This window comes from Ambystoma mexicanum, chromosome 12 (assembly GCF_040938575.1).
Source record: "Ambystoma mexicanum isolate Mex_15411 chromosome 12, UKY_AmexF1_1, whole genome shotgun sequence".
Taxonomy (NCBI): Eukaryota; Metazoa; Chordata; class Amphibia; order Caudata; family Ambystomatidae; genus Ambystoma; species Ambystoma mexicanum.
The window spans coordinates 795045823-795060758 of record NC_090936.1 but is presented as its reverse complement, the minus strand read 5'-3'; the positions used below and the strand labels follow the sequence as shown (position 1 = coordinate 795060758).

The following is a 14936-nucleotide window of genomic DNA, read 5'->3' as shown; positions in this document are numbered from 1 at the left end:
CTTGCAGTGATATGCACTGGTCCCTTCTATGATGGATTACATCAACAGCATCTATCTGGGGATCCCGGAACACCTGCAGAAGAAACTACAAAGGCTAGAAAATGCAGCCGCTCGATAAACTCTGCAAATAGACAAATCAGAGTGTATCACTGCAGCACTCTGAGCATTGTACTGGCTGCCCATCAGGTAAAGATTACAATTCAAGAACTATACCTAGATCACCATACCTTACAGGGCAGGGGGCAGAATATAGCCAAAGGAAAATCGCACCTCATCAACTAATGAGGAGATTAAGTTCCCACAATGCAAAACTCCTAGCAGTGACTCGCTACACCAGGAAGCAAAATGGAGGTTCATCATTTGCATTCATTATCATGAAACTCTGGAACAAATTTCCATAACGATTGTGCAAAGTACAAGACCACCTTGCCTTCTGAAAAGCAATGAAGCACTTAAGACTGAACTTTTCACCAGACCCTAAAACCCTATTTAGAGGAAGGATCCATCCAACCTGATCACTCAAAACACTTACTATAACTAAACAACAGACAGAATGACAGACCCCAAACAGGATTACTTGGGTTAGTTGGGTGATGAGTGGTCAGTGTAGTGGCATGGCATTACATAACTGCACCCAACCTCTGGCTTTGGCCTTGATTGCCTGCAAGGCAAGTCAGGGAGTCAGGTTTGAATTAGGATCAAGTGTCACTGTAGCCCAGGAATGGCCTAGCTGCATTCATTACATTGTCTTTTTTAGGATGGTAGTGCATGCTGCACAGACACTTTCTGTTATGTTATTGGGTTTTAACTGCACTCCTCTGCCCATGTATATGGGCTCTTGGGGCTCTGGTGAATCTGAAAAAGATTAGGTGGATTTGGTAAGTGGGATCAGAAGAAAACACAGGATAGTTCTGCTGTTGTTTTGATGCACACAGTTTGAAAACACAATGCAGCGTGTCCTGGTTTGTTCCTAGCTGGTTTGTGTTGAGAGCACTTGAGGAAACTTTGTCCAGAGGGGAGTTCTAATGTGCCTATGGTGCAAGGATGTATGGGAAATCAGATAATGGCGACCTTCAGCGCACACCCTGACTCAATAAAAAAAAGGATCACCAGTAACATAGTCTCCCACTGGGGCTCTGGTATAGACGTTTGGTCTTGTGCAGCACCATTGTGACTCGTGGCACAAGAAGTCTTATATGTGTTTGGGTCCTGAGGAAAGAGGGAATGAAGTAATCGATTCCCCACTGAAACTGGTTGACCATCCAGGTTTCTGAATGTATGAACACTAACCAGACATCCTGGAGGAACTACTTTTGTTATGTTCAATGTTTCAGAAGTGAACAGATGAATAGGGGGCATTAAATTGGACTAAACTCCCACCTGTGCTCCTTGTTCCAGTATTTACGGATTTTATAACAGTGTGGGACTCGTTACTCACCCATTTTGTTGCTCCCCTCTGAGATTTTGTTCTAGAATTACTCAGGGCCAGTTGTCTCTGTCTGTCCCCTAACCCTAGATAGGCGGCAGTCACCACATGAGGGATATCTTGTGATTGGAGGGAAAGTGCAGCTAAATCATACGGCTCTTAAAAGAAATCAGAAAGTAAGATACAGATACCTGGAATTTTTGTGTACCCAGCCTGCGGGCCTTTGGTCCAGGTTGAGTGGCCCACTTGGTCCTATTTTGGATTTTGTGCAAGGATATATTCATCAGGACACTGATATGTAATTTGGTTGGGCAGGTGTCGCATTCTGACATTTGATTCTGTTGGGAAGGATGTTCAATTGCCATGTGTGCGTGGTGTGGTTGGTGTGGGTGTTCGAACATAGAATGTGAGCATGTTAGTGCAGGGAGTGGTCAGCGGAGACCCTGATAGGCAATTGGAGAAATCATCCAGCATGGCTGTGTCTATGCCTTGATAGTGGTACACCTAAGGTAGGTCAATTATGAGAAGATGTCCTGAGGGACCCTAGAGTGGGCTGCTATTCTTGGCAATGCACCGAGTGCAGTGCCTGGTCCTGGAATACGGGGAGAATGTTTGGGAAGAGATCAAGAGATGGCAGAAGTTGGTACCAAGTTAATAGTCATCCCAGGGGAACAAATGTCATAAGGGACATTCTGGGGCAATTCACAGAGCAGTAAGATTACTGTGGAACAAATTTAAGGTGGTACACCTCAGCGCATAATCAAAGCACAGCAAATTTACAGCAAGAAGGATGGAGCAAAATCACACTGGGACGCTTAGAAGCAAAAACACGGGGGGGATTACAGTGGGACATTTGGGAATACATTCACAGTAGTACATAATTGCAGTGTGACGTCACGTGTGGGAGCAAAAATCACAGTGGGGCAAAATTACTGTGAACTCCTGTGTCCAAGGGACCTTGGAGCAAATCACAAGGGGGATACTTTTCAGTGGGAAACCTGAGAGCAAAATCATATTTGGACAGATAGAAGCACAATCACAGCTAGGAAAAACTACAGTGAGACATCTGGGAGCAATATCACTTTTGGTTCCCTAGCTAGGAGAATGGTTGTAGCATGGCAAGAAAGCAATGGAACACCTGGTAGCAAAATTAACAAAAGGGCAAAATTATTGTGGGACACAAGGGAACAGAATCCCAGTGAAACACCTAGGAGCAAAGAAATCGGGCAAAACTATGGTGTGAGACCTAGGAGCACAATCAAAACAGGGCAAAATTACAGTGGACCACCATGGAGTAAAATTAACAGAAGTGCACATTTACAGTGGGAAATCAAGGTTCCATTCCTCAAATAATTGTTATAAAATGGAACACTTTTCCTGCACAGTAAATCTCTGTGATTTGATTGTCGTTAGGTATAAAATAATAATTGGAGAAAGAATGTTGTTATCGGATACATTTAAATAATGTTTCCAAAGTCAATGAAGTGTCTGAAGAAGTTTCCTGGGTGGACTTCCAAATAGCTAATATAATCCAACCTAACTGTCATCACATCTGAGCACACAACTCCAACATAAAATGAACATAAGCCAAAACAAGGAACAACACCACCTTAAGACATGTGTCTCTACACTTAATTCTCTAAATCAATCATAAATTATTTGAACTCGCTTTGTTCTGCTTAACACTTTTCTAGATAGCACAGAAACCACACAATCAATGTCCATTATCAACCTGAAGCTTACATTTCCCAATGCCCCAAGACAGCTCCCAAATATGTAACATGTATATAGAGCATAGAGCCCAAAGTGTTGAGATGCAGCAACTCAGCGAGGTACCCTTTTCCTGCTCCCTCTACTTCCACTTATCTGTCCTCTAACTCACTTTTTTCTCTGTCATACCCTAAGGCACCAGAAAAACATAAAAGGCAGAAATTGTAGCATATTAGTCCCAATAAGATAATATAACATAACATAGTGATGCTGATGACTGCTTTGACCACGGCCAACATAAGATTGATTGAGGCAACAAGACTTTGCTTTGAAAGAAGTTGCCTATTTTATGTTGGTCCTCAGGGTGGGCGGGGGTCATTGACAGAAGTGTTGCACCTGATAAAGGTACTTTCTGTAGCATTATCATTAACTTCTGAATCTTTGTACTTCAGAGCACATTGTCTTTTTGTGGGGGTGAAGGGATGGACACAATGTGGCCCGACTAATATATAAAGCAGCCTCAGGATCATCCTTACTTTAGACCTAAAACAATGGTTCTCAGAAATGAAAGCTCACCTTCCCAGCCAGATACTGGCACATCATATGAAGTGCTGCTTTGTGAATTAGCAATCATTTCAACTAAATGTACACTTGCCAACAACCCTCTGAAAACAAAAGGTCCAAGCAAAAGAAATTTCTCAAATGATGCTAATAAATTTAACAAGAAATTCAAGTGCTCATGTGTGTCAGCTATTGCGCTGAATCCAGTCATGTGCGAGTGGGAGTTCAAACAACCTACATGGTCCAAAGATGTGTCCATTTTGCTCAAAGGGTGCTAATAAATATCATAATAAATTCAATTGCTCATGTGTATCAGCTATTGTGCTCAACCAAGTTGTGTACAAGTGTGTGTTTTGTCAAGCCACATAACACAAAAACATGTCCCCTTTGCTCAAAGTGTACTCATTTGACAAGAAAGTCAAGTGCTTCTGTTTGTCGGCTATTGCACTCAGCCAATCTGTCTATATGAGTGTGTGTTCAACCAAGCAAATAGATCAAAGACCTTCCCATTTTGCTTAAAGCATGCTAATAAATTTGACATGCAATTCAAGTAGCCATGTGTGTCAGCTATTGTGCTCAACCAAGTCATGCATAAGTGCAAGTTCAATCAGCAAGCGTACCCCAAAGACATTTCCGTTTCACCCAATGTGCGCTAATACATTTTGCAGGAAATTCAAGTACTTGTGTGCGTCAGCAATTGCACTCAAGCCAGTTGTGCCTGAGTACATGCAATCAACCCACATGCCCAAACACATTTCCCCTTTACTCAAAGTGGGCTAATAAATTTAACAAGAAATTCAAGTGCTCATATGTGTCAGCTATTGCACTGAATCCAGTCATGTGCGAGTGGGAGTTCAATCAACCTACATGGCCCAAAGATTTGTCCATTTCGCTCAAAGGGTGCTAATAAATGTGATAATAAATTCAGGTGCTCATGTGTATCAGCTATTGTGCTCAACCAAGTCATGCATGAGTGCAAGTTCAATGAAGCAGCAAGCTTCAAAGACTCTTCCCCTCTGCTTAGAGTGCTATAATACATTTGACAATGAATTCAAATTTGACAAGAAATTCAAGTGCTTGTGTGTTTCAGCTATTGCGGTCAACCAAGTCGTGAGTGAGCATGTGTTCAATCAAGTCACATGCCCCAAAGACTTTCCCCCATTGCTCAAAGTGTACTAATACATTTGTAATAAATTCTGCTGCTTGTGTGTGTCAGCTATTGCTGTCAAACAAATGTTAAGTGAAAGAACACATTAAATCAAGCTACATGCCCCAAAGACGTTTCCCTCTTTTCAAAATGTGTTAGCCATTTAAGTGTTTGAGTGTGCCAGCTACTGTGTTTCATCAAGTTGTGTATGAGAACATGTCAAATTTATTAGCACATTTTGAGCGAATGGGAAATGTCTTTGGGGACATGCAGCTTTATTGAGCAAGAAATTCAAAAGTGCATGTGTGTCAGTTATTGTGCTCAATCAAGTCATGTAAGAATGCCCAAAGAATGGAGGAGTATGCCCCAAAGACTTTTTACCTTCATTCAAATCAAAATATGCTAATATATTTGGTAAGAAATTATAGTTCTCTTGCATGTCAGCTAAAGGACTCACCCAAACTGTGCGAGTTTGATCAAGATGCATAAACCAAAGACATTTTCTTTCTCTCAGCATGCTAACACATTTGACATGAAATTCAAGTGCTCAAATGTGTCAGGTACTGTGTTAAATCCAGTTGTGCATGAGCACAAGTTCACTCAAGCCTCCACATCACTAATTACTGCTCCATCCAATGAGGTGGTATGCTGCATCACTGTGACAGAATGCCATCTGTGAAAGAGAAATAGCCTGAGCTTTTTGATTTCTGATGTAAAATGATACAGATAATTCTGTCTCTGAAAGTGACACTCACTTCATAATGTTGCATATTGAAAAACATTGTGCAAATATGTAACTCTGCTGATCCTGTCTACTGATACCTCTCAGCAGCTGCCATGTAATTTGGAAACATGACAGCATAAAGTGATATTTACATTCCTGCCAAAAGACCAATGGAGCTCAAAGTTCCAGCAGCCAGGATCTACCTTTAATTCATGGGTAGCCCTTATCTAAAATGATATAAATTAGATCTCAGAACCTCATAATCCTCTATTATAATGGCCAAAACCTACTGGTGACATATTATTGTCGTCTTGGTTTGGTTACTAGTGACTCACTGACAGGGCCTTATATGTGTCAGCATCTGGGAACTGGGTTTCTGTTGCATCCACTAGGCCAATAATTCTCCGATGGGGTGGACTTTGTGGCAGCACTGGAGAAAGACTTGGTGGCTTCCATGTTGTTCCAATACACCATATTTACATTGTGTACGGACAGTCTAGTCTTCCAAGATGGCATATGAAAGTGCATTGCCATTCCAGCTTGCTTCGAGTTATGAAAAAGTTCGGAGCTCTGCTCCGCATCACAACTCTGCACATCTCATTGTCAGACACTGTTTCCTTCCCGTCTCCCTGCCTGTTGGTTTCTGCGTTTTCCTTTTTGTTGTCCCTTGTTGAGCTTCCTGCACTTTCCTCAGCCCTGAACTGGACGTATAATTTCTGGATTTACTTCCTCTGCCTGCCTCTCTCATGTGATCAGTGGATTTTACTGCTACCATATCTTGGAGCTCTGCTGCACATTTGCTTGACCATCTGTGGAGATTTTGCTCTGCCAAAGGATTTTTCCCTCCACTTTAGAGGATGTTCCTCTGAGAACCCCCTGTTTCTCATGTACCACTCAGGAGAACTCAGTGGCGTCTAGAGGTTATCACCCTATTTCTCACCACTAATGATTACCAGAGGACAAGTAAGATAAACAGGTGAGAGTTTTACCCAAAACAACCATAAGGGGCCAGCCTCACTGCATCGCTGGACCTTTTTGAGCTGACTCGACTGTCTCAGCACCCGTGATCCATAGGGAATAACTGTCACGCATGCATCTACTAGCAACCCTGACCTTCTCCCTGTCACGCACACATCTACCAGCAACCCAGAACTCCCCCGGGCTCGCCCTTGTCCCTCAACCCCATCACATTCCTCTATCAGGTTCCGAGACTCACGTGTGCAGCCCCCGGCTTCTCGTGTGCCAGCACGGTTCATCCGCAATGGGACACACTCTCGATTGCGCCCGTTCCATTGGCATATCCCCTGGAACCTGAGAGACCGACTATGCTGCAGTTAACTTGCGCGTCACGTGACTAGTGCCTCCCGCTCACGTGACTCAAGAACCCGTCCACGTGACGCGGTCGCGCGTCACGTGACAAGGAAGTAGTTACGGTAGCGCGAGCATTTAAACAGAGTCGTCCGGATACTCACTGCTTCACAGCTGTTCACTACGACTCTGTTTGGCGTCTCAAATGCGATCATTTTGGATTTTTGGAACTCGACCTCGGTTTTGGAACAAGGACTTTTTTGGAAATACTCATTGGCTATTGGCGTCTTGGATGAACTTTGTTGATTGACCACGGACTGTTTCTTGGATTGCTCTTGGACTTCCTCTCTGCACTTTGTTCTCTTTGGCCCTCTTGTCAACCCTCCACAGTTACATGGATCTGGATCCCATAATCAGGTGGGCCTGATTACCACACTCCTAACTGGGCTCAACCACTTGTTGCTCCACATTGGGGAGCGCTGCCCATGTGAGTCATGGAACCCCCAACCCCAAAGGGTCAGCAGCGCCATCTCTACTCTTTTATGGTAAGCCCGTTCCACGTTTGTTCATACTGTGTTGCCTGCTGTGATTGCTGTTTTGGCTTGGTACTTAACCGGTTCTTTCTTTGCAGCGGCTTGGGGTCTCCAGAGGTTCGTGGTTCCGGAGTAACATCTCCCACCTGTGGCCTCAAAGGTTGCACAGGGAGTGACTTGGGTTCTCTCTGTGCGACACCTGGGGACGGAGGTTTCTTCTGCCTACACGACAGTCAAGTCACAACAATAACTGACTCAAAACATCTCAATACCAACTCCTCCCATTTAAAGAACCCAGAAGCCTGGCTTAATGCTTTCCAGCTCCAAGAACAAGCATTAATGGTATTTGAAGTGGTTCTGTACCCCTGACCTGCCTTATAATGACCAAGTGGCGTTAAGACAACACACTTTATCTTTTTAAAGACATCTTCAGAGAGCTCGACGTTGTTGTTGAAATTATTGTCTGTGCACCCTGTCTTCGGAACCAGACTGCCTCCTTTCATTAAATATTCTGGAGCTCAAGAGGCTGGTCGAACGTGGGCGGGACACTGCCAGTTCTCACGCACACTTCCAACCACGTGATTGGCTGAGTGCCCTTCCTCAGGCACAAATATCACTTTGTTTGGTCGTTGCTTGCCATCTCCTGTTTATCGGGCATTTTCTTTCCTTGAAGCTTTATGGATAGTTCTTGAAAATGTCTCAATATGGGAGGAGATGAGGTCTAGTAGTTGACATTGGAACATTAAGGCTTTTTTCTAATTATGGCTTCACCTCTTAATCCACACATTGTGTGATTCACAGAAAATCACTTTGTCACTCTGTATTAGAAAATGTAAAGGTGTAAAAAGCAAGTGCACAGTATTTTGGGCCAATTATATTTTCCCACATTCTTCCCTCGTCCAACTACCGTCTAGTTTCTGTTATCTGACCTCGGCATTTCTTCGCACAGTGCGCTGTTCCGTCAACAGCACCTCCTGTTTGAGATGCCTCTCCTCCAGGGTGTGTTCTAAGTAAATCCTCGGTGCAATCAAACATTCATAACTAAAATATTCTGAACTACTGATCATAACTAAACACTTCAGTTTGTTGCTTTGGTATATTTTAGGCATACAAGTATTTAGTATATTTAAGGAACACAAATCATACCACAAGACTCGATCAATCTGAATCGAGGCCTGCACAGAGGATGCTGACCTTCGGCTATTGGGCCTTTTCCCAGGGCTAGCTTATCGCCGGCCTTCTATTAACCAGGGCTGATTGCAAAGAGTGTGCCATCGGCTTCAATGGATGGTAAATATATCCTCTGGGAGAGCGAGCTCAACTGAGCAGGATTAGAAAAAGTAACCCCACTCCGCTCATGCATGCAGGAAAAAGGTCCGATCAGAACCTTGTCCCACTTGCCCGACCATTTGCTCCTGGTGGTCCGATGGGTGACCAGGAGGAAATGCTTGCATCATGTGCCTTCTGGAGAGGGTGCCTCTGAGGCTGCTGAGGCCCTCTTCCCAAGGAGTGGGGGCCCCTGGTCCGTCACTCAGCAACATCTGCCTGGGTGGATGATCTCCCTGCACAGCAAGCTGTGTTGCTCAAATTCTGCCTTTGGAGGCAGCAGTGCAGGTGATGATGGGGCCAGATGAGCCTTGGGAACGCCCCCAATCCAATGCAACTCAACAGCTTGGCTTCTGCCAGTTGTAGGGGGGCAGGAATACTGGTGAGCTTCTTTGCATCTCTGCATCTCTGCCCAGCACCCCCCAGATTGACCTAACGGGTGATACATACTGCCTGGCGGTAACATTACCTACCCCTGACCAGTACATTACCACCCTTTCGTTTTATTTCTTTTTTATTTTTATGAAGGTTTACAGTTTCTTACAAACTTGTACCATTTAACAAAACTTAGCAAAAATGCATTCCAACTTCATTCAATCTCTCCAAAACAATTTCTAAGAATGTGGTTAACGCATAAGTCTATCTGGTCATCTCCCCTGCATAAAGAGCCTCCCACCAGGCTTCAGAATCTACACCAAATTGTGCCAATAAATGTCTACCACCCTTTATACAATATGGCCTGGGATCTCAAAATCCTGAAATCTTAAACAAAGCATGTGTTCTGTATACCAAAGGTCAAGTATGTCCACAATTCGCACACCACTGACTAAGGAGCGACAGAAAGCAGAGTGGAAGTACAGCACAGGAAGGGCATTGTCTTACTTTGATCTCGTAGGTTGTTCCAGGGTTAAGATTTGTAAGAAGAACCTCAAGGGTGTCAGGGTTCCCCGGCTCTTGGCTGTACACGCTCTGCATCCAAGGGCAGACCTCCTTGTATTTGACATTGTAGGATACAATCTTTCCATTTGTGTTGGGGGGAATGGACCAGGACAGAAGAATTCCCGCAGATCCAACTCGTTCCCCTCCGAGGGACACTGGCGCCCCAGGAACTGAAAAAAACGGAAGGACATGTTAACCTCCTACAGCTAAGCCAATGGCGAAACACAAAGTGAGACCCTCCCCCCCCCCCCACTCACAAAATGCACGGAGGGGTCCCTGATATACACAACATCAGGACAGGTCCATGGGCCTTAGCCAAACTGCAGCCCCCAGTTAATCTCAGGGTGCGCTCCCCCAGAGGGGTTTCTGTTAGTGTACAGTGGATGCACGTTAAAATCCCACTGCATGAAGATTTCAGGCATGTAACCCTGAAGCTTTGCCGCTACCCCCCTTCGCTCTCCGTTAACTGCTGCGCTACAAAGGATGATTAAAACCTCTCTGAAATACCAGTAACATTCCATTGATAACATTCCAAAAATGCCATCTTTCATCCTTCACAGGCAGGGAGCTCGGGATGCCAGCACTATTATTGTAGATCTTTGCTCCAAAAGCGTGCACTTTTAAAACGATGCACGCACTGGGCTATTTTGGGGCGTGTTAGTATTAGTGTATGGTCATTTATGATACAAATCCGGCGGTTGCTTACGGAAGTTACGTTACAAGTTACGGACATGTTGTAGTGCATGGAGCAGTCATTTAATCACCGGGTCTGTCAAAGTATTCAGCATAGCTCACATTAGTCAACCATTTCTACAGTATTATACCCTTTCTTACATACAGCCACACAATCTTCCTGCTTGCAATCCTCTGGACAGGCCTAGAGTGCTGTGAAGATGAACCAGTAGCAGGTGTGCGCTATACAAACGCCAATAATCACAAGATTATCCGCGTGGGGCCCAGCACGCTCAACCGTGCTCTTAGTGTGGTGTCACAGCATCTATGCAGGGTCAGTGAGCACCTCAAATCACTCCAAACTCACTGGTTTCGTTGGTGGTCACCGACTTGCTGACGGGTGAACTGGACGCGGATGATGACACCGAGGAAAGTGTGATCGTGTAGCTCGCTCCTGGCGTAGTGCCGAAGACATCAGCCTACAAGTTGAGACAGACATCTTTGGTTATCATGATGCACGATGGTGATGATTGGCAATGTTGTGACAACTAGTACTCCCCCTTGCTGCTATGATTTGTATAACCATCAAACATTATCAATAGTGACGCACACTCATAGCACACAGCAAACGACTCCAGGGGCTCGATTCCATAAACTCCACTGGGGGTGCACATTGAGACTGGAGTGCTGCTAATTTGAGACTGCCTGGGCCCCGGCCCACTTAAAGCACCGCTGCTATGCATCTTTCCGGTGCTTAATTTCCAAGTAATATTGCACATGATGGAGATACATGGCACGCGCTGGCATGCTCTTCTTATAAGCGTGGCTTTCTTTTTAAATGAGCAATCGTGTCAGCGCACACACAAAAGAGAGGGTAATAACAAAAAAACACAGATGGCCCGTGTAACATGTCACTCGGTACGATTTACAACCACCACGTGCAATATTACCCAGTGCAATGCAGCACCACTGGCACCGAATAACATACCATCGCAATTTAGAACAACTATCTCAATTTGCATAACCTGCGGCAGTTTATGTAGCTCTGTCCAGCAGCATAGAGAAAGTCCAAGAGGCGTCGCTCGTAATTAAAGGTAAGGAATTATAAAAAAAATAAAAAAAACAAGTTCAACCACATAACACAACACGCTGCTTTATCGGCCCACGTGAGTAAAGTAAGTTACATATTGCTTGTCAGCTCCAGTACATGTTAACATTAGCGACAGCCCTGGTGTGGTCGGCGCCTACCGCTTTACAGGAGGCAGATAAGCGAACTACCGGCCCGAGAGAGCACAGACGACATGCAGCAAGCAAAACACACATTCCTAGTTCACAAAAAGAAAACCGACCACCCCTCCGCAAGTTCCTGCGTAATGTACATTACCTGCGTCTCCGCAGCGTCCCAAAGCGCCAAGAGCAATAGAAGGTAAAAAGCAGTCATGCTTAAATTTGTGCTGAGTGTGAGTGCAGTGAAAATGTTCCTATTTCTTTTTCGATGGCCTCGCGGGGGAATGTTGCCTGCATTAATGATTTAGGTACACGTCTGCCTGGCAAGTGCACAATTAATGAGCCCGTATTACTCAATAGCACTGCCCTTCCTTTGTTACACTATTCATGAGCCCTCGGGTGACTGGCTGGAGGTGCAGGGCAGTCTGGAAAAAAAACTCCCTACTTGTTGTTAAGGTAACCCACCCCACATGTTGAAATTTGCTCTGACAAATTTGCCAGAAGTGGTTTTGTGGGAGCCCTACATTTTGCAGGGCGGCTGCTGCTGCTGCTGCCTGGGCAGCAGGCGTCACGGTCGGGCAGCGCCGCGAGGAACGCTGCAGTCAGCGCGGGGCGTGTAAACAAAGGTTGCCCGTCCACGTCCTGTCATGAGAACCATACCTGATAGCGCCCACCTCCGCGCGCGCGGAGGGCAACAAGGCCGTGGCGGGGAACCAGATCCACTCGATAGCTCTCCACCCGTCCGCGCGGCTGCCTCCAGCGCAGGGAGAAGGAATGCGATGAAATATTGAAGGCCTCGAGTCCCCTGGGCGCTTCCGGTTCTAGTCAGGAACAAAAAATGAACGCAGATTGAGAAGAAGTCCACTATTTATGAGTTCATATACACAGTGGAAAGAAAGTCCGTACAAGAAAGGTTAGTTTGATAGCAACTTTCAGTAGAACGCTGAATATGAAGATTTGGCCGGAAAAACGCACACACAAAATAAACTTTCTTTGGTGGAGTGCAAACTGTCCCTGTAAAAAACAGTACACTGGCTGACCCACACCGGATTATGCTGCTGAAGAATTGTGAGCCGCTGCATTAAGATGCATGCTAATTATGCTAGATACGTTAGCGTGGGCAGGATTGCCCGTTCCCCTGCGGTGCCAGTCTTATTTCAGTAGGGCATGCTTTGAAATAACCCTTCCCACGGTTGGAACGAACACCTGCTGATACTGCTTGCATTATTCCGTTGGCAAGAGTTGTAGATGACTTACCATGCAAATATGTAGGTTTTTATTTTTTTAATTAAATGCTTCTGTATTTTTGGAACGCAACCTCTTTCTTAAAATGCTTGCCATGTGTGCAGTGGAGCAGGAAAGAAGAGGAGGCAGGGAATTTACTAAATATTGAAAAGCAAACACGTTTCGTTATTGGACTTCAAATATTGTATTTTTATTGTAATTATGTGTTTATCATAGCCCAATGCTTCAATAAACGAATGGACTGATTAAATGTAATGCAACTATTATAAATTGGATGTACACTTTGGGACTCTGGGTATCCTTTTAGCAACGTATTATAGTCTGTGTTGACTACATGTGAGCAGAGGCGTTTATGGGGGGGGCTGAGGAGTCTATAGCCCTGGGTCTTTGGTTTCAGCCCCGGATCGAAGCTTAGTGGCTACAACCAAAAAGGCTACCTAGCCCCCAGTACCGACACTCCCAAAATTAGCATAGACCCTGATCTTTTCCAGACCTAGCCACACACCTGAATGTGAGCATTAACACAGAATGGTTCAATGGAGTAAAATGCTTCTGGTGTGATTGCTACTCATGATAAAGGATGCATATTAGATTGGCAAGCCAATGCTAACTGTTCCACCATCATCCAATCCAACTCCCCTTCGCCTTGGTCAGATCATAATCTTATCATATTCACCATTAACATCACTAAAACGATTCTGAAACAGCCTCAATCAACATCTCCAGCCCCTTCTAGAAACCTTAAAAATATCAACCGAGACAGCATGTTACCACTACCCACCCCTATCCTAGAACTAGCTCACCAGGATAGTGATCCTTCAAACTTAGCCATTACAATGAAATTATGCTTGCAGCTATAGACAAAACGGCTCCGCTAAAAAGTAAGAAGATTAAACCCTGAGCTCATGTCAATCCTTGGTTCTCCCCTGAACTTAAAGCTCTTTGAGTGTCAAAAAGATCTGCTGAAACCAATGGATCAAATCACCAACTCAAGAAAACAGAATTCAATTCCAAACCCAAGCTAATAACTATAAGAATGAAATCATCAAATCTAAAAGTGAAGTGTACAATCAAAGACTATCTAATGCCCAATCTAACACCAGAGAGCTTTTAACTATCCTCCGTGAATTAGAATCACCAGCACCTACTCCAGATTTTATGATTAAATAGGAACAATGGTGCTCTAATATTTAGAACTCCCTTGCCGACAAAATCTGACTACTACAAAGGAAAATTGAACCAAAAACATCCAAACTTAACCTTAACACTACCCCACCAACCACATAGCTTATCCCAAACACGCTTAAGGCAACAGAATTTACTTTTTCCCCACTCACTACCCTAGACACAATCAACATCATCAAAAGTTTAAAACCACCTAGATGCAAAGTTGATATCTGCCCCACTACCCTGGTAAAAGATTGTGCAGCTGAACTGGCACTGTTTGTCACCAGCATCATCAACATTTTGTTCGCCTCCAACACAGTCCCTAATGACCTAAAAACAGCCTGGGTCTTACAGTTGCTCAAAAAACCGACCTTAGATCCTAATATCCCAACACATTTTCACCCCATTACTACAGTCACCTCCTTACTTAAAATATTAGACCGCACCACCTATCTGCAAATCCAAAAAAATTTAGAAGATAACCATCTCTTGGGCTTAAGGCAATCTAGTTTGACACCAGGTCATGGCACCGAAACAGCCTTACTTGATTTGAAAACTCAAATGGACCAGTACATAGACAAAGGAGAACTTTGCATCCTCCTGCTGCTAGACCTTTCTGCAGCGTTTGATTTGGTCAATCATGATATACTATGCCATTCCCTTGAAACTGCAGCCCAATTCTCCCCAGACTCCATCTACTGGATCAAATCATTTTTATCCAACAGAACCATGAGGGTCTTCTCGGACACCTTAGCAGCACACCCTGCCCCGGTAACGTGTGGCGTGCCACAAGGCTTGTGCTTATCACCACACTTTATAATTCTTTCACCAAGCTTTTGTTTGATAAACTTGACAATATGGGTATCACATATACAAACTACGCGAATGATACCCAAATTCTCATACCGATAACTAGTTGTTACAATACTGACACTATGGCCCTCATTACGA

The 14936-nt window shown here is 44.4% G+C and overlaps 1 protein-coding gene across 12 annotated transcripts in view; it reads right to left on the bottom strand.

Annotated features, from left to right (window-relative positions):
* Positions 1-14936, bottom strand: part of PTPRQ (protein tyrosine phosphatase receptor type Q) — a 2012995-nt gene that overhangs the window by 1377397 nt on the left and 620662 nt on the right. For all 12 annotated transcript variants that reach the window (XM_069629300.1, XM_069629298.1, XM_069629293.1 and 9 more), the window contains 3 exons: positions 12234-12394; positions 10714-10825; positions 9618-9844 (listed from right to left, as the gene is read on the bottom strand). In XM_069629300.1, coding sequence (XP_069485401.1) covers positions 9618-9844; positions 10714-10825; positions 12234-12394 — 500 coding nt within the window. The remainder of the gene's footprint in view (positions 1-9617; positions 9845-10713; positions 10826-12233; positions 12395-14936) is intronic.